The sequence below is a fragment of the Oryzias melastigma genome, linkage group LG7 (assembly GCF_002922805.2).
Source record: "Oryzias melastigma strain HK-1 linkage group LG7, ASM292280v2, whole genome shotgun sequence".
In the NCBI taxonomy this organism is placed as follows: Eukaryota; Metazoa; Chordata; class Actinopteri; order Beloniformes; family Adrianichthyidae; genus Oryzias; species Oryzias melastigma.
This window is the reverse complement of record NC_050518.1, coordinates 12988526-13014867: the sequence shown is the minus strand read 5'-3', so window position 1 is coordinate 13014867 and position 26342 is coordinate 12988526. Positions and strand designations below refer to the sequence as shown.

The 26342-nt window shown below is 37.3% G+C and overlaps 3 protein-coding genes across 3 annotated transcripts; 2 read left to right on the top strand and 1 right to left on the bottom strand.

Annotated features, from left to right (window-relative positions):
* Nucleotides 1–7688: 7688 nt before the first annotated feature.
* On the bottom strand, nt 7689–17756 carry wdr46 (WD repeat domain 46). The gene is made up of 14 exons (XM_024293230.2): nt 17349–17756; nt 16944–17141; nt 15703–15783; nt 15513–15625; nt 15336–15423; nt 14712–14773; nt 14413–14517; nt 14133–14283; nt 13639–13874; nt 13243–13396; nt 11428–11575; nt 9128–9318; nt 8900–9013; nt 7689–8126 (listed from the first exon to the last, which is right to left on the bottom strand). The coding sequence occupies exons 1-14, from the start codon at nt 17403–17405 to the stop codon at nt 8007–8009; spliced, it is 1818 nt and encodes a 605-aa protein (XP_024148998.1). The 5' UTR covers nt 17406–17756; the 3' UTR covers nt 7689–8006.
* A 783-nt stretch (nt 17757–18539) lies between these two features.
* Nucleotides 18540–21796, top strand: LOC112159261 (cytosolic sulfotransferase 1). The gene is made up of 8 exons (XM_024293228.2): nt 18540–18722; nt 19113–19251; nt 19340–19468; nt 20536–20636; nt 20798–20924; nt 21019–21116; nt 21206–21380; nt 21463–21796. Exons 1-8 carry the CDS (start codon nt 18702–18704, stop codon nt 21573–21575), a joined length of 903 nt encoding a protein of 300 aa, XP_024148996.1. The 5' UTR covers nt 18540–18701; the 3' UTR covers nt 21576–21796.
* A 1287-nt stretch (nt 21797–23083) lies between these two features.
* LOC112159262 (cytosolic sulfotransferase 2) lies at nt 23084–26255 on the top strand. The gene is made up of 8 exons (XM_024293229.2): nt 23084–23159; nt 23369–23507; nt 23597–23725; nt 24989–25089; nt 25217–25343; nt 25415–25512; nt 25619–25793; nt 25883–26255. The coding sequence occupies exons 2-8, from the start codon at nt 23369–23371 to the stop codon at nt 25993–25995; spliced, it is 882 nt and encodes a 293-aa protein (XP_024148997.1). The 5' UTR covers nt 23084–23159; the 3' UTR covers nt 25996–26255.
* Nucleotides 26256–26342: the final 87 nt, after the last annotated feature.

Genomic DNA, 26342 nt, shown 5'->3' with positions numbered 1-26342 from the left:
CTTAAACAGAAAATAAAAGATCTTTCAAAAAGTTTGTTTTTGTTCAAATTAAGCTTTTAGACTTCAACGTTGGATTGTTTTAAAAGCAGGAGCAAAGAGAGTATTTTTTAGTTATATTTTTATTCTCAGGATGCAAAATTTCTCGAGTATTAATAAAATAATTGTATGTTTTTTAATAAAGTTGCACGTGGAAGATGTGGTAAAAAATAAAAAATATTAGCCTGAAGCAGAGTGAATTATATTTTTGTGATACAGTTGACTCTTTGACAGGTATAACTGTTAAGCTTTAAAACATGTAAACTTATTTTTCAATAATAAGTACCGTATTTTCCGGACTATAAGTCGCGGTTTTTTTCATAGATTGAATGTCCCTGCGACTTATACTCCAGTGCGACTTATATACGAATTTTTAATGAGATGAGATATGGACCGTAAGTCTAGAGTGCCCTCTTATGGTGATCTATGCAATTACTTTATTTACTTTAGTTATTCAGACGTGACACAGAGGACGAAGAATTTAACGGATTTAGTGATATGGAGTGAGATTGCGTGCAATTAATTACAGTAAAGATACAAAGTTGATGAGTTCTTGAGGCTATAGTTAAATAAAACTGTTATGTTATATAAATGCTACACCTTTTCGTTTTTTTCATGATGCTAATATGTGAATATGTGTTGACACATATTCAGCCTGTTTTCTATTCACTTATGAATGTTATAACTTACCTTCCAGGATGATGTAATATCGTTTTTTTCAACCAGTTTGTAAAATAAATTACTTGAAAAAAATGCGACTTATACTCCAGTGCGACTTATGTATGGTTTTTTCTTCTTCATTATGCATTTTTTGGCCCCTGCGACTTATACTCCGGTGCGACTTATAGTCCGAAAAATACGGTATTTGGATATACATAATGTGTAATCTCAACTTCACTTATTTTTAGTTGACAGAAGTGACCTCAAAGTTTGCCTCAGACAGCTAAGTCATTGTTTGATGGATTTGAATGAGGCAGACTTTGTAAACACGTTTTGCATACCACCTAGCTATGATGGCGATGCTCTGTTTCCCGCTAAGCTCTGAAGAAGTATTCTGGTTGCATATAAAATGAAATGAAGAAGTACTCACGACAGACTGAATACCAGAACAAACATCACTTCTGCTGTCTGTGTGGTGCGAGGGTGAAGGCTTATGAGTTAATGCATGCTACCACCCCATGTGTCGTAAGTACCTTCAGTGGGTGACCCATAACTAGATGTGCTATTTTTTAGTTTAGCTATGGCTGCTGCGTGTCTGGTGCATTCGTGGTGTCACTTTTCCATGTTATCTAACATCACACTTGCATCTTCTTACTCCCCCTTTTTTCTGGAGCACTGTTGGCGTTGTGGCGTGTTTCAGAAACATCCAGAAAAAATGGTTGCAAGTAGTCTGGGGTGGCAAGCTCAGCCGCTGACAGTAGGTTTAGTTTCAGCTCTGTAAAAGATGTCTCTGCCTCCACAGTCCAGTCCAATTTGGCTGTAAGGTTGCGCACACCCTGTTTTTTAACCATGTCATGGAGCGGTTGTGTCAAAGGTGTGTAGTTAGGGGTATAGGATCTGCTAAAGCCCGTTAGTCCCAGAAATGAAAGCATCTGCTTAACTGTCTGTGGCTGAGGATGTGAGAGAACCGCAGACCTGTCATTTGGGGACACACCTGTGCCTGATTACGATATTTCACGTCCAAGGAACTCAACTTGTCGTCTACAGAGTTGACCGAGTGTAGTAGCACTGTGGCTGTAGCCGTCAGGCAATCATCTACTGTTGCAATGAGGAGGTTCTACACTGAGTTTAATTTTTTCTTATGTGAGGAGAGGTTTGTCCACAACGTTCAACGATACCTGGGGGTGGGTTGTAGCTTGTAACAGATGTACAGTTGCCAATACCAGTTTCCATCACCAGAATCTGTACAAGGCGATAGGGTAAACTGGTGGCAATCTGATTTTGGTTAATCTGCAGGCCGGATACCTAAGTGGAGCAGTTTAGTGGCAAAGAACAGGGCCAGAACAGAAACCGATAACACATAAAGCGGAAATGCAAGCACTGGCAGAGGCTTTTCAACTTCCTGCCAAAGTGGCAATCATAAAGTGCAAAGGACATGACACGGGGGAAACCCCTAAAGCCAGAGGAAACAGAACAGCAGATGAAGCTGCAAAACAAGCAACAGGCTATGTGACAGGAAACATGGTGATGATGTCAGAAACAGGAGCTCCTTGACTACAGGATCTTAGCACAGAGCAGGCAGAATCTAGTGCAGAGGAAAGAACAGTGTGGACTGCCAGAGGAGGATATCAGACACCAGACAATGTGGAGAGGACCAGAAAAGAGTCCCATACTACCTCTCCAAATGAAACAGTGTGCTCCAGGAAGCAGATGGAGTGGGACACGTGGGAAGAACACAAATGATGATTAATCTCAGACACTGGTGGCATCCGTACATGTCACAAATGGTGGAAAACTTTCTCTCTGAGTGCAATTTGCAGAGAGCACAATGTGAAGCCAAAAGTACATCTGGGAATTTTCCCGGAAGTGACAACCCCTGGTAGAGAAATAATAATTGATTATACTGATATGATCGATCAAGTCAGAGGATATTGATACCCCCTGTTGTGTGTGGACGCATTTTCAGGGTGGCCAGAAGCATGGCCGGCAAGGAGGGAAGACAGCAAAACTGTAGTAACATGCTTGGTAAATGACTACATACGGATTTCCTCGAAAAATCCGGTCAGACAATTGCACCCAGTTCCGGTCAAAAGACCTGAAGGAAGTGGACAAATGCTTGGGACTAAAGCATGCATATGGAACAGTTTACTACCCCAAGTCCCAGGGGAAAGTTGAAAGAATGAACAGAGCCATAAAAACCAAATCGTCAAAAATCTGTGCACAGACCAAATTAAACTGGGTTGATGCTTTACCTCTAGTCCTCATGTCAATAAGATGTTCTGTCTCTCGACCATATGGTTACACCCCTCACAAGCTCCAAACAGGTCGGATGTTCGCGGGGTCACAGACCAGCAGATCTACAAAAAGGGGCATGATAATCTCCTTGGAACAACGGTGCTAAACGTTGCACCAGCGGCTGTATAACATCACCAATCAAGTGGCTGTCTGAAAGCACCAACAAAAATCCGGCTTTCATCCATCAAGAAGCTGCGGTGAGCACTTCTTCAATTTATTCTCTGCATATGCAAACAGAATACTTCTTCAGCTCCATGAAGATCAGCGCTGGTCTCTGTGTTCTGACTACTAGTCATTACCACTGAAATCTGAGATAAAGGCCTAACATGTTTCATATTCTTTGCTAAATAAATAAAAACAGAATAGTATCTGTGGTGTCATACAAACACCTTTAAATATTAGGAACTTTCAGTCAGATTTGGTCACAACGATAAGCTTTGAAACATTTTTTGGTAGGTAATACACCGTCTTAACAGATGTGTAAAAGCATGCAGAGCTGTGTCTTCATGGACAATCTGATCTCTGACGATAACTAGAGCCTGGTTTCATCCAATCCCAGATTGGACTGTGGATAGAAGGCTGTTTGGAGCCAGACCGTGCTGTAAGTCTCTGTACCCACATGGGGGTACTCTCTGTTCCCACCTTTCAAATGCAGTGAGAGACCATCTGGTTCAAATCTTAAGCTAAATCACACACTCAAATTGGGAGGAGATTTATTGTGGAAATCCCCGAATGGAGGAACAAAAATAGCATTATTGCTCAATATATTTGCAATCCTTAGATGGTTAAAGGTCCTTAAGCATAATAATATCTAAACAAACTCTAAATTCAAAGTATGATTTTACTGTTTGCATCCTATCCGGACTTCTTTAAATCTAGAATTACAGCACCAATGTAATAAGCATAGTGTTCAACATGCATGCAACGTGCAGGAAATAGAGTGACTGGACAATATTTGTCATTGAGTGTAGAGTCATCTGATCTATACATTTTGATAGCCATCTTTTCAACCCACTACATCCATTTCGGGGTCACGAGGTTGTTGGACAGGTCACCAGCTTGTTGCAGGGCACACAATCACTCCCGCACGCACACGTACTGTATAGGGACATTTTAGAGTAAACAATTACCCTATTACCAGTAAACATGCTTTTGGACTGTGGGAGGAAGCTGGAGTTCTGAGGAGAACAAACTCCGCACAAAGAGGTCCCAGTTGGGATTTAAATCAGGAACCTTTTGGCTGTGAGGCTAACCACTGCTCCACTGTGAAGCCCAGACAAACTGTAGTCATTTCCAAAATAACTGTACTTCTTCAAATGATGGATTGTTCATTTAGATTATTGGTAAAAGTTTGATTCTTTTTTCAGTTTCGGAATATTTGTATCTGGTCATTTGATCCCTGGCCTTAGAAATATTTTACATGCATTTTCTTTAAAAATGTTCTCAGTGATTTTTGTCATCCACTTGTTTGGGAACAATCAGATTTTTGAATTTATCAGGGTTCCTCTGGTTCAGAATTAATAGAAGCACTTCGTTTATCTAGACTTCTTACAGTATTTCACTAAAATTGGGTTAAAAAGTAAAGGGAAGTTGTCTTTATGTGTGTACACATGACTGATATGACTGAAAAGTTGTTGATCTGTATAAGATGAAACTTGTAAAAAACAAAAGTACAATACTAACACAGGAGAAACTATGAGAGGAGTGTGTATGAAAGCAAGTATGAATTACGTCTCAAACAGCCTCATAAGAAACTGTTTCTTACACTCAGAATTGTTTTAAGCAACATTGAGCCAGCAGCTCTACATTTTTCAAAAGCCTTTTGACTCAGGCGAAAAAATACTTAAGGAAACTTCCCTTCCACCTCATAGCTTGTTCATAAACACTAAAGTATGCACTCAGCCTTCCAGTCTGGGCTGTCTCGAATCTTGTTTGCATGTGTTAACAAAGTACTACAGTATGTTTGCTCTCATAAATGTTCTCTGCCTTCATGTTACTGTTGTTTCTATTTATAACAGAGAAAACTACACCCTTTAAAATCCTTTCAGGGTTTTATTTCCACTTCATTTGAAAACAGACACACAGGCTCATCACTATATTCACAATGGATCCCCAGGAGATTATGAAATAGGGCCAAGAAAATATCAATGGTCTTTTCTCTAAATACAAAACAGTTATTGTCTTCTAACTAAACCAGAAAGGGGGTGATGATCATATCTATGTGGTTGCTTGGTCACTCAAGTTCTGAACTGAAAAAAATATTTAAAAATCAAATATTAAGTTGAAGTTAACTTTATAACTATTAATGATGCAAAGACACCCCCCCCCAAAAAAAATTGCATTTTAGGTGTTTTTAACATGTTCTTGTTGAATTTTTCTCACGATGGAGGACATTTATAAAGAAAAGTAAGGTTAAATTTGTATATTTCTTTATTCAAATCAATGTGAGTCAGAGGTAGATGAAAAAATGTATAAAAAAAGATTGTTTTTTTGACATAGAAAACATTCAAAGTGGGCCATTTTGTACAGGACTAGATTCATGTACGTCTTTGCTGTAAACCTGGATACTGCTCACCATTTCTGTTGCTCCGGTACTGTGGGGGGTGAGGGGCTATAAGCTTGGTAGATAGAGATTTCTCAGCAATGGGCGACGAAAAGGAGAGGCAGGGTTGCTGTATGCCAATGGACCCACTTACACCTTTGTTCTTTTCTCTGTTGTTGTGTGCAACCTTATTTCTATGTTAGAGTGGGACCTCACTTTTTTCTGGATCTTTGTGTGTTGAGTGTTTTCAGGTATGATGCTGGACAGGTGTTCCTGGTGATGGGAGGAGAGCTGATGGAGGCCGCCTCTAAAACCCTGTATGGCCCTTTAGTCCTTAAGAAGGGAGCTCTACTATTGTGTGGCATTCAGTTTTCTCAATTTTTCCCCTTGAAGCCTTTTTGTACTTCACTTTCTTAATTCATTGTTGTTTATCGGTAAGGTAAATTTACCCCTTTGTTATAAAAATATCTATTTATAATGTATTTAATATTTAGTTGTTGAATAAAAAGTTTGGGATGGAATGCTAAACCAAATCCCATGGATTAAAAAATAGCATTACAAAAGTGAAAATGAATACATCCAGAGGGCATCAACCTTGTGAAACATGTTCATGAATGTAGATAGTTTGAGTCCCAGTTGTTGTAATGCACCTCAGTGTATTACATTTGTTCTCCGCATCTGACCCATCCCCTGGGGGAGAGGTGAGCTGCAGACACATCTGCGCTTAGGAACCAATAGGTGCACTGGGTCCCATTTTTAGAGTTTTATGTATGACTCGGCCTGGATTTGAACTCATGACCTTCCAGTCTCGGGGGAGACACTCCACACAAGGCCACTGACCTGGAAACTGAATTATTGATTGTGGACTTCCACACAGAAACTCCTCAGCCGCTTGTTTTTTTCCATTTCATCCTCAGAGCAAATTCCAGGATTTAAAGGAAAGAACTCCAGATCTAAATATGTAATTTGATGCTATAATATTTTTATTTGTACAAACTAGACATGGATTTGTGTTTGTTTTTTAAAAACCTGTTTTTATAGTTGATGCAGAGCAAAAACCTTTCCCTCATTTCTTTCATGGGAAAGCATTTGATCCAACCCGACTGTCTAGCAGGTATAACCGGTTTGGGTTTCTCCCCAAATGTCAGTCTCACATTTTTATCTCACAGACCTGCTTCCTGATGGGTTTAACAGCTCCTTTTATCAGCTGTACAAGTTTATGAGTGCCTGCAACAAGCATTTGCTCCCTAAATTATTTTATTTAAGTGTCTGGCAGCTGCTTTTCCTGGTTTTTGCTTGTTGTGACTTTATTTTAGATTAATTTTGTTGGGGCTCCATTTATTACTTCACTTATAAAATAAGGTCATTCTTAAATAAATTTCTCATGTTTTTCTTAAGTACATTTACCTATAAAAAATAATGATCTATTTTAGAATTAAAAAAAAAAGTGCAAGTGAACAAATCAACAATTTTCTTTTTTTAAAACATTGTTTTAATTTAGCTTCTGAGTAGGAAGGCTTGGTCAGTTTGTGATGGAAATGATACATTTCCTCTTTGGTTTTCATCCATGACATTTAATGAGCAACCTTTGTACAGTTAGAAGACACAAGATTTGTTTCTTCCCAGGACATTCTGATCATTAGAACATTTTGTCCATTTTTAGATATTTAGAAACCTTACGTCACTATATTAAGTTCCTGATTAGAGTTTGTGTTACTGTATAAAAAGTCATCGGCCCTCATAACGAGCAGAGAATCTGCACACTACTCTCTGCGCATCTTTGAAGAGTGCATCTCTTTTCTCTTACTTTGTTGAATAAATACCCCTGAAAACGCTTGACAAAAATGTCCTAATTCCATAGAATCTAACGAGTTTCCACCACAATCTTGGCGTCATGAACAGGTTTCCGTGTGTTCATCAGAGCTCGGACCAGAGGAATTGTCCATCCTGAATCACAAAGATTGTTGTGTTTTATGTCCTTTTAAGACTTAAGGGAATAATTTCATGAAAAACTTCAAAGTGCCTTATCTTAAAAAAAAAAAAAGTTACATTTTTAAAAGCTTTTTCTCATAACGTTTAATTAATACATTATTTTTTAATTTTTTTTCAATAATTAAAAAATGTGACAAATATTTACAAATAAAAAAAAAAGAAATCTTACTGAAAAATGTGTTTATTAGTATAAACGGACAACCAATATAAACAATGTCTTAGCACAATGTTTTCATGAAAACAGAAGATAAATGTTCCGTTTTTATTTACTACAAATATCAAAAAACAGACTTCTTTCTCCACTTCTCCACTATGAGTGGTTTCCTGTCAGGATAAAAGATTTTTCTCGTCTCCTACATCTGTTTATTTGTAGTTGCCGTGTTAGCTGCAGCAGTAATTCAATGTACCAAAAACATTGATGCTTTATGTGAAGGTCAAAGGTCAGTCCCCACTGCATTTCATGCAACACAAAGGGGCTTTTCTACTTTTTGAATCTGTCCAGAGCAGACTTCTGGCTCGACAGCAGCGACTTCTTTTGCTCCTTCCTGTTTCGTTCTTCCTCAGTTTTCCTTTTGTCCTCCATGGCTTTTCTGATGATGTCCTGCAGCGGAGAACAAGTCACGAAAAATCAGAAAATGATGAAAAATACTGCAGGGAAACAAAGTTCTAATCATGAATGAATAAAATGAAAAGATGAGAAAGATTTAACAGCTTTTTGCTTTGTGTGTATCAATGAAAGTGTGTTATCTAAAGCAAGTTTGGTCACAAAGGCAGCATCAAAGAATAGAGAAATGTACACTTAATTGTTTTTCATCAGCAACACCTGGGATGTCGTTGCTACTACAGGAGACAACCTTCAGTGACCCTGAGCATTTTTGTGCAACAAGAACTTAGTTCCAGTTCTGCTTTTAACATGACTATTTTTAATTTCCTAACTGAAGGTGGTTTCAGTACTGGGGTTGAGACCAAAATGGAACTTTTTGGTAAAAATGCCAAAAATGGAGAGAGAATGCTGAATTGCATTCTGAGAACACCACACCCATTGTGGAAAAAAATCAAACAATGCAATTTCCTGATTTTTTCCTTACATTCTGTCTTTCAGTTCGTCTATTAAGAACATCACAGGCTTCTTTTTAAATATTGTAATTGGACAAATTGAAAAATAATTGAAAACTCTTTCGTCCCACTGTTAGCTTCTACAGCAACTAAAATAGCTATATTAACTGTTAACAGTTAACTTTTAAAGATAGTCTGAATGCAGAGCAAATCACTTAAAGGTTTTTCTTTTATTTTTAACATTCATCAGCAAATCAAACCAAGTCCTCCAGACTTTCAAGGTCTGATTGCTTGAATCTCTTGTTCTGGATCACTTACCCTCTGGTCCTCATGAGCCACCTGCTTCTTGCGTTTTTCCACACGGCCTGCAGAACTACGACCTTTTTTCTTATACCTGGGAATGAATTTCACTTTTGCCAGTGGATCAAAGCCCTGAAAGAAACACATTCTTAAACAAGTGTTCATCAAAACGAACTTACAATAACTGAAAAAGTTCAGCTATTCTTGTTTTAAAAATGATCTGAGGGAATTCAGCTCAACACTGACCAGAGCTTTGACTCGGTCCTCATGCTTTTGTTGAAAGGTAGCGCGGTCCACATGTCCCAGCTCTGTTGGGTCCAGGCTGATGAGCTCCGGCTGAATCTTGTCCAGCAGGGCTTTAACCTCCCATTCCTGCCTCTGCTTAGCACTACGGAACGGATTTGCATCCAGACCATCAAAGTTAGGCTCCCCTGCCCCTGTGGATGTAAGAAAAAGAAAAAAATAACAATGACTGCACTTACTAAACAAGTCATTAAACAGCTTGGACTATATTAACAGAAAACAGCCTTAAAAAAAATCAGACTAATTTATTCATCAAATATCTCAGAAACTTGACTGAATAGAAATCTGGAGGATTCAAACATCAAAAAATTTATTTTGTCTCTCACTTCCTTCCTGAATTGTTTGTTTTTTTTCCATTTGAAAGTGGAAAACCGGAGCTCCTCAGCTCTTCTTTTTTTTCTTTTCAAACTCTCCACAACTTTCTCAATGACGTGAGTGGAGGGAGGAGCACACAAGTTGATTTCATCTTGTGCAGACGTTTAATCTGAAAAGGATCACCAACAGCAAAGTCGTGGTTGGGTAACTCTCACCACAGTTGAAAAGTTAAAACAAGAAGAGTGCGGTGTGGTTTATTTTGAGAAGTTGAAACAGGCTGGGAGATTAGATTAGATTAGGAGGTTCTCTCGAATGTCAAAACAGCATCAGCTAAAATGATCGGAGAGAGTGAAAGGTAAGATAGGTAAAGTCTTACTAGCTGTCAAATTAGTCACACTCGAGAATCATTTGGTGGTTTAACCCCCACCCCCATCCCACTGCGCCCCTTAATGTTAAGCAGGCCAAATCTTTGGTATGACTCAGCCTGGATTTGAACTCACAACCTTCCAGCTTCAGGACAGACACTCTACCACAAGGCCACTGAGGTGCTATAGCGATTTGCTGTGTCATTTGGAATGAGAAAACAAGATCAGAAACTTGGTGGTGGAATGAAGATGTCCAGGTGTGTGCTATGAGGAAAATTCACTTAGAAAAAGTGTGATGCTGGGTTAGATGGAGGAAGCTGATTGACTGTGGTGACCTCTGACGGAAAAACCAAAAGGAAAAGAAGAAGAAAAAGTGTGAGACTGAGAAGAAAGTAGGTGGAAGTACAGGGTCATTATGGATAAAACAAAGGAGGAGGAGAGAAATCTCTCTTCTGAGATAGAAGTATATTGACTAGCACATATATAAGAGTGGTGAGATGTTCTGTAGGTGTGACTGTGGAGTTCATGATGGAACTATAACAAATAAAAGCTTTGAGATCCTGACTGACTGACTCATAAGGTTAAAGAGGATTTTCTGTGGACCATGATGTTTGCAGATGAGATTGTGATCTGTAGTGAGAACAGGGAGCAGCTGGAGGAACATCTAGAAGTGCAAATAAATGGGAACAGCTAGAGGACACTTTCATATCAGATATGTGGTAGAAGAGTGTCATCAAGAATGAATGGAAAGGTGTAGAAGACTGTGGTGACTGTGGGCAGCCAAAGTGTTGCCACAGGTGGCAGAACCAGAGGTGGAAGAGCTGAAGATGTTGAGGTTCTCTTTGGGCAGGACGAGGATGGATAGAATCAGGAATTAATTCATCAGAGGAACCGATAAAATTAAACGTTTTGGAGATAAATGCAGGGAAGCAGAATGAGATGATTTGGAGGAACAGTGATGATTTAGTTCAGTGGTCCTCAACCACCGGGCCGTGGAAGAACCAATAAATTTTGACACGGGCAGTTCGCTGTACCTTTTTAAAAGCCAAAAATACTTTGATACATTTCTCTAAACCAGAGTATACAACGTTCAAAACTTAAGGAGTAATTTGGGTCGAATTCTCACTAATTATAACCGAGCAGGAGCTCCAAAGTCTTATTTCACCCTTTAAAAAAACAAGACAGCAATTTGTATTTATGTTCTTGTTACTATTATGATAGATAAATACAAACTTGTTTGCCATAAATCAAAAATAAACAAACATAATAGCCTTTTTTTCAAAATATGAAATAGTATCTAACTTTTGGCAGAGGTTCACATAACTTCCTTTCAAAATAAAAGTGTGTGTCAAATAGGATAATCTCAATGCAGTAAATTTAGTGCTAGTAAAGTGTGTTTACCTTTTAAAATGGTTTATTTTCTTAAACCAGAAAGTCACCATGGAGGGGTAAAAGCCACATGTGGCTCTGGAGCTGCAGGTTGCAGACTCCTGATCTAAACTGTTCTAACAGTATTGGTATGCAAGCTATTTTATAATATCTAATGGCAAACTTTAGTCTGACCTGGTACTAGCATGCTGGTGAAGCCGTCTTGATGTCCAACACCAAGGACGTCCTCAAAGGGACAGAAGTGGAGCCCCCACACCGCCCCTCGAACCCTGTGGGCCATATAGGGTTTGGTGACCGGCGTGCTCCATACATCCCTGTACACCTGTGAGATTCACACAATTACCATCAAACACAAAATCGATGATAAAAACACAATACAACATTTTATTATAAAAAAGAAGCAGAAATGCTTTTCAGACAGCTCTGAAGTGTCTTCTGATTTGAATTAAAAAGGGAGATTATGAGACAAGTTCTGTTGTCATACTTAGAATTTTATTATTTACAGTTGGGTGGAATATTTACGTCTCAGTTAGAGTCAGGCAAATATTTCTCCATGAAAACCAGCTGACATGAAATCTCATGGAAATTTAAAATGTAAAGTTTTTTATGCTTCAACAGATTTAAATACAGTACTCACTATAAGTTATGGGATAGTCTGAAAAACTTAGTGGATGTTGTATACACAGAGTTTGCCTCACTTTACAGATTTTGATCGACAGACCTCGTTTAGCGTTTTCCCCATTATAGTCTCACTATATACAGCCTGTCTTAATTATTGCAAATAAAACCAAAACATTCCTTAAGAAAAAGCTTTTCTAATGTGGTATTATTTCAACATTATGTCGGTATAAAAAGTTAATTTTGAAAGGAAGTCTTTCTCGTTATCCATCCATCTTCTTCTGGTCATCCGGGTCGTAGGGGCAGCAGTCTAAGCAAAGACGCTCAGACTTCCCTGTCCCCGCCCACTTCCTCTAGCTCCTCTGGGAGGACCCTGAGATGTTCCCAGGCCAGCCGGGGGACGTAGTCTCTCCAGTGTGTCCCGAGTCTTCCTATGGGCCTCCGCCCAGTGGGACATGTCCGGAATACCTCCTCAGGGAGGCATCCAGGAAGCATCCAGACCAGATGCCCAAGCCACCTCAACTGGCTCCTCTCAATGTGGAGGAGAAGCAGCTCTACTCTGAGGTCTCTTTGAGCGTCTCACCCCATCTCTAAGGGAGCACTCACCCAGCCACCTTCCAGAGGAAGCTCATTTCAGCCGCTTGTAGTCTGGACCTCTTTCTTATGGCCCAGAGCTAATGACCATTAGTGAGGTGAGCATTAGAACGAAGATCGAACGGTAAATTGAGAGCTTTGCTTTCTGGTTGGACTCTCTCTTCAACTCAACAGACTGATACAGCAACCGCATAACGACGAACGCTGCTCCAATCTGCCTGCTGAACTCACGCTCCGATCTTCCCTCAATCGAGAACAAGTTCTGTGGTCAATTTTTGGTGAATACTCAGCAGGTATCGGTTGTTATAGTTACATTATTGTTTATCAAGAAGCAAACAGAGACAAACATTTTAAAGCGTAAATTCCATTTTAACCCCTTGACACCCAAATTCATTTCAAGCTATGAAAAAAAATATTTCACATACGTTTTACAATTAGGTAATTTTGGAGCCAAAGTGGTCTGAAGTATATTTGCCTCAATAGTCATTAGGAGGTTCGAGTTTATGGACAGTGAGATGAATCCCTTTTTAATAAAAGCAAAATGTGCAGGAGTCTAAAATCACTTGGGAGGCTCACTTGATTTCCCCAAAGACACAAACAACTGAAAACACAACTAACAAAAAGTGAAACACTGTCAAAATGTTGTCAACATGGAGGACAAATATATCTGCTTCCCATCAAGACAGGAGTTTGTTATTTCCTGTGCTTGATATATCAAACATGCAGGTCTTTACATAAAAAGAACATGTCAAATAGAGGATTAGTTGTCAGACTGACCTGCACAATGTCACCTGTGGCAGCAGACAGGAGTCCCTTCTGACTCAGGGACAAACACGAGGCTCCAGCTGGGAGGAAGTAAGATTTGAGGGGCTTGAAGGCTCTAAGGTCATAGACTTTTAATTTTTTATCCATTCCAGATGTTACCATGTACCTGCCAAAAAGACAAAAACATATTGAAAGGCTGCCATCTGCTGGATGTTCGGGGAACTCCAGGTCACTGAGATTTTTTAATTTCCCACATCCTAAAGCTATAACAGTTTTGACCAATTAGAATTCTATTTTAAATAAACTTAAACTACAGCACTTGACGAATATTTACTATTGTTAAATTACACAGCTTCCTGCCAGTAAAAAGAAATGAAACACATTTGGATTCCTCTATCAGTTCCTCACGTTCCAGTCTTATCCACAGCGACGGAGCGCACTCCACCTTGGTGGCAAAGCATCTTAACAAGAGCTTCTTTCTGATTGGGTGACCAGAGGGTGACCGTGCCGTTAGGGTGACCGAGGTGGATTATGGCGTTCTGGGGGTTCTGGCACATCACATCAAGTCGGCCGGTTTTCGTGTTGATGGCTGCCACCTCCTTTCCCACCGATACATCCAAGTACTGCAGGAAACTTGTAGCGCTCTGTTGACAACACGAGCAGCAAACAGACCAGATCACTGGGTTGCAATCAATTTGGGTTGCTTTTATAATCTCAGGCAATTTTTCTTTTTTGCAAAAACATGAATTTAATCTGAAAACATTTTTTTTAAATAAATGTGTCATTATATCTTGTGTGAAACTGCTGTTTTTTTTAAGTATTGTGCTGTAAAATAACGAATTTAAAGCTATTTTAATCATCTTAGATTTCCACATGGTTAAAATCTACAATATGGAACTCACCGCTGTTGCAAGCAAAAAATGATAGGGGAGAAACTGCATCCTGAGGACGTCGTTGAACTTGCGAATGCAGTGAAGTTCAATTCCATTGGAGTCGTAAATGTACAGCCACTTCTTCTGGGCCACAGCGTACATGCTCTCACTGTGCAGCCACCTACACACAAACAGAAAACGTGCTGAGTCTGTAGAATCTGTCAAAATGTCACTGATGAAGGAATGTATTAGGAGTGACTGAAAAATTCTCAAATTAAGTGATGCTACAAAACATACAAAGATGACTTACTTTACATCGTTGACAGTCTCCATGACATTTATCTCACACATGAGGTGTTTGGACTGCCAATCTATACAAGCCACATGGCCTCTTCTCCCACCTATAAGCAAATGTCTGAGATAGAAAGTAAAAATAATTACCATTTCATTAAAAACAACAAAAGGTCTTTAAGAAAAATAGAGTTTGTGGTGGCAAAGCACTTTAAAGTAACAAGAGGAGTTGATTATACTTCGTTTTTGTCTATAATAATGAATTTTATATAAAAACATTATAACAATGCTATCACAAAAAAGGATTACTATACTGACCGTCCAGTTTTGTTGTAGTCTACTCTATACGGTCCAAACTGAGACAACTTGAGATTGAAATGCTGTTAAAGAAGGAGAAAAAAAAGTTATTCACATTTAACAAAAGGGTAAAAATTGGAAATATGAGCACATGGCAAACAAAACCACATATTTTTGACTAAAGGTCTGACTAAAGCAACTTAGAAATAATTACAACAAAAACTTCAACAAGAAAAGTAGAATTGGGAGTTGATTTGATTTTTTATTAAATCAATTAAAAGTTATGGTTTATGGTAATGTAAAAAATAAAAAAATGATTATTTTCTAATTCATTCTTGTTTACTGCTAATACAGACAGAGATGCTGTGGTGGCGTTTACTTCTTCTATTGAATACAAATCACGTTACAGTTAATCTACATCACTGAGTTTATATTTATGTATGTATATATTTATGTTGCCACAAAGTTCAATTTCCAAAATAACTCCAGGAGAATTCACTGTAGAATTTCAAGTAAATCTCAGTCACAAACAAGTAATCCATACAGTACTTTGACAAAGGCTGTTTAAGAAAATGGTTGATTTTGTGAAAATTATGACTCTTGAGAAAATAGCTAAATTTGACAGTTATAAAAAGAAATCAGTACCTTTGCTCCAGATGTTATATCCACTGCGTTTGCAATATCCTCTTGTGAGATCAAGCACGTGTCCTCACCTTCATCACCCTCTAGAAAGCTAGGGGAATTAAATAGGTTTAAAATTACTTTTCAACTAAGTGGTTCCAATACATTAGAGCAGGCAGCATGGTTTATTTAGGACAATACCCTGCTTCCTCTGGGAGCAGGAGGTCAAAACGAGCCGCTTGCTTCTGGGCCATGTCTGAGGCTTCTTCAGAGCGTACGATCAATTTTCTGAGTTTGCCATGCTGTCGAGGTGGCTGAAACAATAAGAATAAAGAAATTAGGATGCAAATTAAAAGAAAATAAAATGTAGTTGAACTCATCTGAAACTTACCTTTTTCATTTTGTTTTTCCTTTTGAATTTTTGCAACCGATCTCCTGGGATACGCGGTTTCCCAGGAAAGGGGTCAGATTTCTATTTAAGAAAAAAAAAAATTGAAGGTTTAATGTCCCTTTCACATTTTAATAGATAAACAACTTTCCTTCACTTTTCAGAAAGTGAGAAAATACCCAACAAACTGGGGATAACTTAAAACAAGAACAAGTGTAAAGAAAATAGATTAAGTGATCTCATTAATCGACTGCTAAACCTGCACAGCAAAAAAAATTCAGGTTCAGTGAAAGTCGAAAGCAGACCAAAGCATATGGTAATTACATTGAAATGTCATTTAGGAACTATGTGTACATAAGTCACTTTAAATCAAACAGGACATAAGTTACTTTAAATTAACAGGTAAAATTCCAGAAAAAAGGCAAGAAAGGTTCATTGTTAAATATTAAAGACACACTCTTATAAAAAATTGTATATTTAGTGTTTTTAAATTTTTCTTGAGGGATTTTTCTCATGATAGAAGATATATATATATAAAGAAGCTTAAAATGTCTTTTTATTCAAATCATTGTGAATCAGGAGCAGACCAAATATTGAAATTTGAAAAGATTGTATTTGTTACACAGAAAATACACTGGGAGGGTCACAAGCTTTCTGCTCCGCTTCATTCTGATATATCCACTTTTAGACAAATAGATCCATGTACGTCTTTGTGTCCTTGTTCGAGCTGGCTCAAAACTGTACGACTGAATATTGCACACCATTTTTGTTAAGTTGAGGGTGTGAAAGGCTGTATGTATGTAAGAGTGAGTGATGGAAAGGGGGGCGGGGTTGCTAGAGTCCAACCCACAACACAGAGCAGAATTTCTACTGAACTACTGCCGCTCTGCAGAAACCATGTCCTAGAATTTTATTTTTAATAACCTTAATTAAAAGACCACAGGGAACACTTTTACAATAGTTTAAAAATATTGGAGTGAAACTTTTTTTTAATAATGTAATATTCTAATTAATTGCTGTTTAAATTAATGTCTTAATTTGTTTCATATGTATCACATGAACTATTACTATCTAAATACATTGATAGCCCTATTCTACCCTATTCTGTAATAATAAATGTGATAGACAAGTATTTATCATACTTCAAATAAGTAAGTAATTCCAAATACATTTGATCAAATATACAAGAAAGGACAATGACTTTTATTCTGCAGCAAACCTCAAATAGAAACTCGTTCTCTTACCCCTGAAATTAATTTCTTGTTCTTATTTTGGTCATGTTTAAGAAATTTCTTGTTCTTATTTTGCTCGTGTTTAAGCTTTCTCTTCTTCTGTTTCGGTGGCTTTGGCCCTGAATCCACCGCAGTCGGGTTTGTAGTTCCTTTGACAGCCCCATCTTTCGTTTCTTCTTTTTGCTGCTCCTGCCAGTAGCGGGAGGGTGCCTGTTCATAGAGAATTCACAATGTTGTCACTAACGCAGGTAAAAAAGACAGATGAGCTAGGTAATGTGTGCGAATGCTAAACTAGGCTAAACGGAGGTTAATACGCATTTATTTTTAATGTTATAAAAACAACCAATCAAAGATAAATATTCACATTATAAAATTGTGTAATATAACTTAAATGACTTTATATTTGATTGAAATTACCTTTTTCTTCTTGCCCACGTGTGGAACACTGACTGTTTCTTCACCGGGAGACGCCATCTTTGTTGTGTACGTTTGATAGCTTGTGTCGTCATTATATCACTTCCGTTTCCGCCTAGATTTATTTATTTGGTTGTTTAATTAGAAAGAAAATATATAAAAAATCTATTTTAAAAGAACTATTTTTTAACTTATATGTATATATATTCTAAAGCATTCTATTCCTGTTTTTTTTTTTTTTTGTTTTAACAAAGTTGGTTCACCTTTTAGCATGTCCTGTCAGGAGTCACCACAGCAAATCAGCTTTTACTGGTCCACATACTTGGTTTGACAGAGTCTCTCATTGGAGGCTCTTCCTGACACAAGTTATTTTGGCTGGGGACCACCACAGGGAGACCCAGACTTGGCCCTCCCTATTTATACATATTTATGCAGTAGTATGAAGGGTCTTGCCTAAGGATCCACACTGGAATCAGCTCATTACATACCCTTTGAAATGAACACTGGTGGATCACTCCTAACAAATATCCCTGAAAATCAAAATGCAGTTCTCCTTACGTTGTAAGTTCTCTAAATGAGGGCTTCATATATATGGTCTAATAATTTCTTAACTATTTTTGGCGTCAGATTAAATTTTTGGCAACTGGTATTTCAGTTATTAAACAATAGGAGGCAGAACCTTTAACTATTGAGTTTTCCTCTTGTGATTGGTAAAGCCATTCTGCTTTTAAAAACACATGAAAAAATGTCTTCTTCTTCACTTAAGCTGACTATTGGTACCTGCCCAGATAAAGTGAAACTTGAGAGTAGAGTGAAAAGAAACAGAAGAGAACGTGCAAAGACTTGAACCAAGCACATATCTATTCCCAAGTGACTGACATGGTTTAATGTGAACCACATTTTCAAGCAGTTTCTGGAATTTCTTTGTGTTTCTGTGACTTTGCCCAGTTAGTTTGATAAACAAGATCAGCTTACTGTAACACTGATTGAATCATTTAAAATGGTTCAAGTTATATGCAACTTCATGATAATCTTCATACATGAAAATTTAATCTTCATGTATAAAGATTGTCATGCGGTTAACTTAAACTAAACTATATCAAACATTTGCAAGGTTCCGATTACATTGTTGGACATGAAAGAGGACTTCAATTTTTTTTTTCTTCAAAGAAACACGTTAATTGTTACTCCTACTCTGTGAACTGATAACATGGGAAATATTTAGAGGAGCCTATGGGGGCTGGAAATCGACATCTGGGAGGGAACCTTTGCTGACAATAAAGTTATGCAACAAGAAGAGAGGAGGGGAGTTTGGAGACAGCAGGAAGAGAAGCCAGAGGAACAAAAAGCAGCAGAATGTCAATGAATCTTGAGAAGGTATGTTGGAAAGGCATCAAAAATGAGGAACAGCTTTATTTAACCTTTAGAAATAATGCTGAGTTCAGACTACTTTCTTAATATTTATGAAAAAGAACTTGTTGCTAGCTTTCAATAGCTCTTGCAAACAGTTGGGGTTGGCAGCTCCCTCCTTTCCTCTTTGAGTAATGGTGTTTCCTCTAGAGAGAAGCCCCAGACTTCCTCTTTGAATGCAGGAAAGGAAATTTACACTCCTATTTTGATGAATTTACCTAAGTCTTAGTGAATTTACAGTCAAGATGTTAGTGCTTTTGTTTTTTATTTTCTTGTCTGTAAGCCAACTTTTGCAGTTGTCAGTTAGGTTTATTTTTTATATTTTGATATCATTTTCATGTTTTTTTTTTTTGATAGATGGTATTGCCTCCTCGGCCAGAGCTGTTTGATTTCCACGGAGTCTCAATGATTCATTATTTTACAGACAACTGGGATAATTATCAGAATTTTCAGGCAAGACCCGATGACATACTCATTGCAACATATCCAAAAGCAGGTTAGTGTATTGGTTATTTTCAGTTATTATAATTATTAATAGGTCTACAGAAGAGATGTAATTCACGTCCTTCTCTGATTCTCTGTAGGGACTACATGGGTTTCATACATTCTGGATTTGCTGTACTTTCGTGAGTCACAAGAGGATCGTCTGACCACCATCCCAATCTATGAAAGAGTACCTTTCCTAGAAATCAGCGTCCCAGGTTTATTTTCAGGTAGTAAAATAAAGTAAACCAGAATTGTTCAACATAAAATCACTAAAAATGCTACCCAAACATACAAAAATGTTACATATTCTAGTTTAAATTTAGGGACTTTTAGATTAGAAAAGTTTTTTAGAGTTTTACACTTTTAGATTTTGACATTTTAAACACCCATTCTGATAAAATTTGGGGTTTTAACACATTCTTGTGGCATTTTTCCCAAGAAAATCCCATTCATTTTTCTTTTCTATATAGAAAATTAAGGTTAGAATGGCATTTTTTAATTCTTGAAAGCTTTATTCAAATTGTCGCAATTCAGGACCAAACCAAAAAAATGATGTTGAAAAACGCCCTTCGCAGTGATGTAAAGTCAGCAGGCCACAAGCTCCCTGTTCTGCCCTATTCTGATGCATCCACTTGTAGACGACTACAATTATGTTTGTCTATGTTTTCCTCGTCTGAGCTGTCATCAAGCTTAAAACTTTACGCCACGTTTGCTCCAAAATTGCCCGCCCTTTTATTATGCACTGGTAATGTTACGTTGGGGTTGTAAGGGGCTGTAAACTAGCTGGATAGCGTGAAATCACATGGATGACGGGAAATAGGAGCAGGCTTACTCTGCGCAAAGAGCCCCGCCCACAATTCAGAGGTGAATTTCTAATGAACTCCTACTCCTCTGCATTCTGATTTTGGCCAAAAACTGCGTAATCATAATTATAAGACCACTGGGAACGCTTTTAAAATTGATCAAAAGATGATCACAGTGGGTTTTTAATTAATCATGTCATAGTAACTTTTTTTTGCTAATGAAACATTTGCCACTTCAAACACACTCTCTTTGCAACGTAACTTAACTGCTTTCCAGGTTCAGTCACAATTCTCTAGAAAGGTTTTAATGGCCTGATCATCTTTACATTCTCCACATCCTTTATTGATTTTCTTCTTCATTAGTTAAACTTGTAAAATCATTTTTATTTTCTGAAGATCATTTGACACATAGTTCTTCTTCATTTTTGAGCAATTGTTAGGACTTTTATCGGCTTACTTTCTTTTTTTGTTTCTTTGTGTTGTACATACAGGTAAGGACCTGGTTGATAATCTCACTACATCCCCACGACTCATCAAAACTCATCTTCCGGTCCAGTTTGTTCCAAAGTCGTTCTGGGAGCAAAACTGTCGGGTAGAGAACTTTCTGCTCTTTATTCTACATCTGAATGAACTGTAACAAGAAGCTGAAATCTGGTTTGGAGAGTAATTAAGAACAATTAATATTTGTCTGAAAGCTGCAAGGTCACATTAGGGATTGGTAAAACAAAATGGGGTTTTCTTTTTATTTTACAGATTGTTTATGTAGCTCGAAATGCAAAGGACAACATGGTGTCCTTCTACCACTTTGATCGCATGAACAAGGTTGAACCAGAACCTGGAGAGTGGAGCTCTTTCTTCCAAAGATTTTTGGATGGAAAGAGTACGTTCATTTTTTAATGTGATGATAAAGCTTTGATTGTCATAAGCTTTAGTACTTTGAACATGATTGTGGTCACTGTAATTGGTTTCCTCAGTGGTGTTTGGCTCCTGGTACGACCATGTGAACGGCTGGTGGAAGAAGAAAGAAACTTATTCTAAACTCCACTACATGTTCTTTGAAGATCTGGTTGAGGTAACAGGTTTTTGTTGAGCTTTTTCTGATTGGTACTTTTGGTCTGTTTCAGGGCAAAGATTATATCTGAGTCTGCTTTTTTCCCTCAGAACACTGGACAGGAAATAGACAAACTCTGCAATTTCCTTGGTTTATCTCCTTCAGCCAAGGATGTAGAAACCCTCTCAAGTTCGGTGCAGTTTGATAACATGAAAAAGGACAAGATGGCCAATTATTCCACAACCCCAGTTATGGATTTCAAGATTTCTCCTTTCATGAGAAAAGGTTTGTTGAACAATTGTTTGATTTATTTAGACTTAAACTTCCAACTTTCAATGAAAAGACTGACCTGGTTGCTACTTTGCAGGAAAAGTTGGTGATTGGAAGAATCACTTCACTGTGACTCAGAATGAAGCGTTCGATGAAGACTACAAGAAAAAGATGACAGATCCCACGCTGCAGTTCCGCACTGAAATCTGAAGAACTCACACTGCAACACACTGTTTCTTAACAGATTATGGCAATGGTGTTAAAAAACAGCATGTAATTAAGGTTGTAGACTGTATTCTATTTTGTTGCATAGATTGTGATTGAATTTTAACTTTAAATGATATACTTTTGCAGAAGGAATGTTTGAGATTTATGTATTTAATTTTTTCTTGTTCTAATCAATTATAAATACAAAGGTGTATACAATCAAACTCAATTTGCAATTATTTATTGAGACAACTTCAAAGATTGATAATGTAATGTGTGCCAGTCATGTCATTCTAGTAATGACTATTTAAAGACTGTTTAAAGCCTCCTTTTACATTTTATGGTGATTATAATTTTTAAATGATTACTTTTAGAGTTGTTCTGAACAAATTTGCTGAAAATCATGTGCAGCTGCTGCATCTGTCGCAGGAATTTTTTATTTCATTTAGTTCAACATTTTTTTTAGAGAAATTGCCAATTTATAGCCAATAAGCCCTAAGGTACCACACACTAAAAATAAAGCATCGAATTAAGGGATTTTTCTTATACTTTTCTTTCAAACATTTCAGATCCTTTGAATAATTACAGATTGTTTTATTTAGTGAGCTACAACAGAGATCAACATGTTAAATATAGCATATTTTAGTTGTACTGAGGAATCAAAGAGCAACAATGGAGAGGAAATCCATTACATAAACCACCTGCCATAAAAGGAGAGGAAGGAGACGGACAAACAGAATCCCTGGAACATTTCTGATGAGACAAAATGAGTCATTTATATTTGTGTCATTAATTGTAATATTGACTTGATGGATAGAAATGAAAGTCAACAGGACATGTGTGCTGTCAGGTTGAGGCAAATGTCCAGGTAGTCCTAAAACAATCCTCAACAGTCTAAGCCAGGGGTCTGCAACCTGAGGCATCGAACACACTCTTTTATCCCTCCATTGTGGCTTTTTACCTTTGAAGAAAAATGCAAAGGTTTTGCAAAAATAAAAGGTTAGCTAATTATTCGACACAGGAAGTATTTTATTTTGAAAGGAACTTGTATATTCTGCAGTCTAAAGTAAACTAAATTAAAATTGTTATAAATATAAACATATATAAAACTAATATTATTAGATTATTGTACATTATCATTGCATGAACACTGTAAAGCAAGATTTTATATGGAAGCCTAATTGCCACAAATTAAAATTTTCCAAACTGTGAAGAGGGACTGTACGGCTCTCGTTGGGTTTTGTTCAGTAAGAAGCTGGACCAAATAGCGTTGTGTCAAAGGTTGCAGACTACTGGTGTAAACCAATAGAAGTCAAACTAAAGGCACGGTCACTTAAGAACAAAAGAAAGACAGACAAAAACTGAAGAGTGGAGAGGAGTTGGATCACACTTGAACTCTCATCCTGTCTGGATTGGGCTGTAAGGAAGCCAGGAAATGTGGGGAGGGGCTTAAGATAACATATGTGTGAAAACTCATGCTACCAATAAAGGTTATGTAATGGCTAGAGAAGAAAAGGGTTTGCTGGTCAAAGGGGAAATGACAGCAAGACGAACACCAGCAGCACATTCTCTTCTGGTTCCAACAAGGTAACTCTAAAAGCATCTCTTTTTGAGCAACAGAATTTCTCAATTCACCTTTAAAAAATCTGTTGTCTTTTTATGGTTTTATTGAGCAATAATTGTTTGATGCATCTGGTAAATTCATCTGAAAGCTTTTACAACTCATTTCCATGTACGCTCCTGCAGTTTCTGAGAAGTAGTGGCTGCACTGAGACTTTTGATTATTTTCTTTACAGATGGATTCAATCTCTCGACCAGAGCTCTTTGACTTCCATGGAGTCATGATGACAAAATATTTCACTGATAACTGGAATAATTATCAGAACTTTCAAGCCAGACCAGATGATATACTAATCGCCACATACCCAAAAGCAGGTTAGGTTCCAAGTGCTTATAATTTATGGCACATTTTAATCTGGTTTTCAGATAAAAGATTCCTGGTTGACCTCTTTGACTGTCTCCAGGAACTACATGGGTGTCCTACATCCTCGATCTGCTGTACTTCGGTCAGACATCTACGGACCGTAACACATCCATTCCCATCTATGAGAGGGTGCCATTTTTGGAAATTGCCGTTCCGGGCTTGGAGAAAGGTAAAAAAAAAAAAAAAGAATTGAAAATATAAGTGATGAGGTAAATCCAGCAAAGAAACCCAAATCACAATGCATAAACGGTCAGAAAAAATGATCAATCCAAAGGCAACTTTAGGTCCAAAAACAAACAAAACGTCAGCAATGGCGAGGCAACAACACATAAGAGAATTAAGTTTACACATAGGAACATATTTCAATAACAGAACAGAGGAAAGGGAGGTTGGCAATGACATGACAGGCAACAGCTGCTGGAGGTCTGGTAATACGACTAAAGCAATGTTTAACATGTTACTTTATCAAGTCACATTAATTAGTTTTATAAATGTAAACACAACAGAATAGAATTTTCATTACAGACTCAAGGTCCTATTGTTGGCACAGCAAACAAAACGCAAGTCATACAGCAGAAATAAATTACAAGTAAAATTAAAAACTAAAAAAAATTAAGGGTTTAAAAAGGCATCTATACCAGTGTCTTTAAATTGAGGACTAGTAACGAAGTCTGCTGTACCTGATGTTGGTGATGACTCGTGATTTCCTCCTCCAAACAATTAAAACCACTTTAATGAACACTAATGAAGCTAGAAAGATCAAGTTTATTTTCCAAGTTTCAAGTTTTGGTTTGTGTCAACTTTTGTTATGGTTAAAAAAATATTAAAAAAAACATTTTTTTTTAACCATAAAATCTTTTTAACCCAAGAACACTTTCGCCATAAAAGGTCACTGTTGCCAGGTAGTTTTTACCCAACATAATATACTTAATAAAAAATATTTGTCATAAAAAATAGATAAAAATATGACAACACATGATAAATAAGAGTAGTTTTCTTCTATTTTCAATTGTGGTTTATGTAACAAAATGGAAAATGAAAACACAGGAAGATTCTCAAATCAGGCTTGAAAATTACTGAAGAATTAGGAATTTGAGAACAAAAAACTCCTAATAAAAATAATAATGATCATGCTTCAGACTTGGCCTTTGGTCCACCCATTCCTGGGATGTGTAAGACTTTACCCAGGGACTCAGGACACTCAGAAAAATGCAACATATTAATAATTATGTTAATAATTATCGCCCAGCGATAATGCTCTAGTTGCTTATGGTCAATTTACAATACAAAATGTAAACTTTTTACATATATGTTTTAAAATTTCTTTTGAATTTCAAAAATGTCATGCTTTGTTGGTATCTATTTAAATAGATATAGTTAAATAAATACAATTTAAGGGAATTTCATAATATTTTATTACTCATTTTTATAGGCAAAGACTTGGCTGATAACCTGTCTACCTCCCCACGACTCATCAAAACTCATCTTCCAGTGCAGTTTGTTCCAAAATCTTTCTGGGAGCAAAATTGTCGGGTAAGAATGCTTTCTTTTGTATGAGTGGCCTAAATGTGTCGTAAAGGGCTAAACCTCTAGTCTAATGTATTTTAGGTTCTTGATGTTTACTGTAGAAGACATTGTTACTGGTTTTATGTCATTGCAGATTGTTTATGTGGCTCGCAACGCAAAGGACAACATGGTGTCCTTTTACCACTTTGACCGCATGAACAAGCTTCAACCTGAGTCTGGGGAGTGGAGCTCCTTCTTCCAAAGATTTTTGGAGGGAAAAAGTATGTATGAAATTTAACAAGGATATTGATATTATCGAACCTGACTAACTTAAATCAATTGACGTCCTCAGTGGTGTTTGGGTCCTGGTACGACCATGTGAACGGATGGTGGAAGAAGAGACAGACTCATTCAAAACTCCATTACATGTTTTTTGAAGATCTGGTTGAGGTACTGGGGTATTTATTAGCTTTTTGTTACTGAAACATCTCTTAAACTCTTCTGTTAATTTAAATCATAACATCTGAAATAACGTTTTTGTCTGTGTTTTATTTAGAATACTGGAGGGGAAATAGCCAAACTTTCCTCCTTTCTTGGTAAATCTGCTTCAGCTGAGGAGATAGAAACACTCTCAAGTTCAGTGCAGTTTGATAACATGAAAAAAGACAAGATGGCCAATTATTCCACACTGCCAGTCATGGATGCGAAGATTTCACCTTTCATGAGAAAAGGTCTGATGTACAAGAATTTAAATCACATTACCTGCTTAAACTGTCCTTAGTTATTAAAGTCACTGGACTGCTTGTCTGTTACTCTGCAGGAAAAGTTGGTGATTGGAAGAACCACTTTACTGTGGCTCAGAATGAAGTGTTCGATGAAGACTACAAGAAAAAGATGACGGATCCCACGCTGCAGTTCCGCACTGAAATCTGAAGAACTCACACTGTTCCAAGATGTGTCTGCTCCTGCAACGACATGGCGCTCTTAAAAGTGTACTGTTTTATAATTTAATTGAATTGTAAAATGTCCACATTTCTTGTAATAGTTGCCACATTTGAGGAATATGTCACAAAAAACAAGTTTTTCTCCAACAGATTATATGTTAATTTAAAATAAATGATTTGATGCACTTTTAAAGAATTTGAATTTATAGGCAAAAACAACCAGGTTGAGTTAAGGGTGTTTGATTTATTTCTATGAGACAAAAGTTGTTTTTCTGATCACTTCTAGTTCTGTTGAGTAATTGAGTGATGGTGTTAGACTGGAGCAGAGCACTCTTC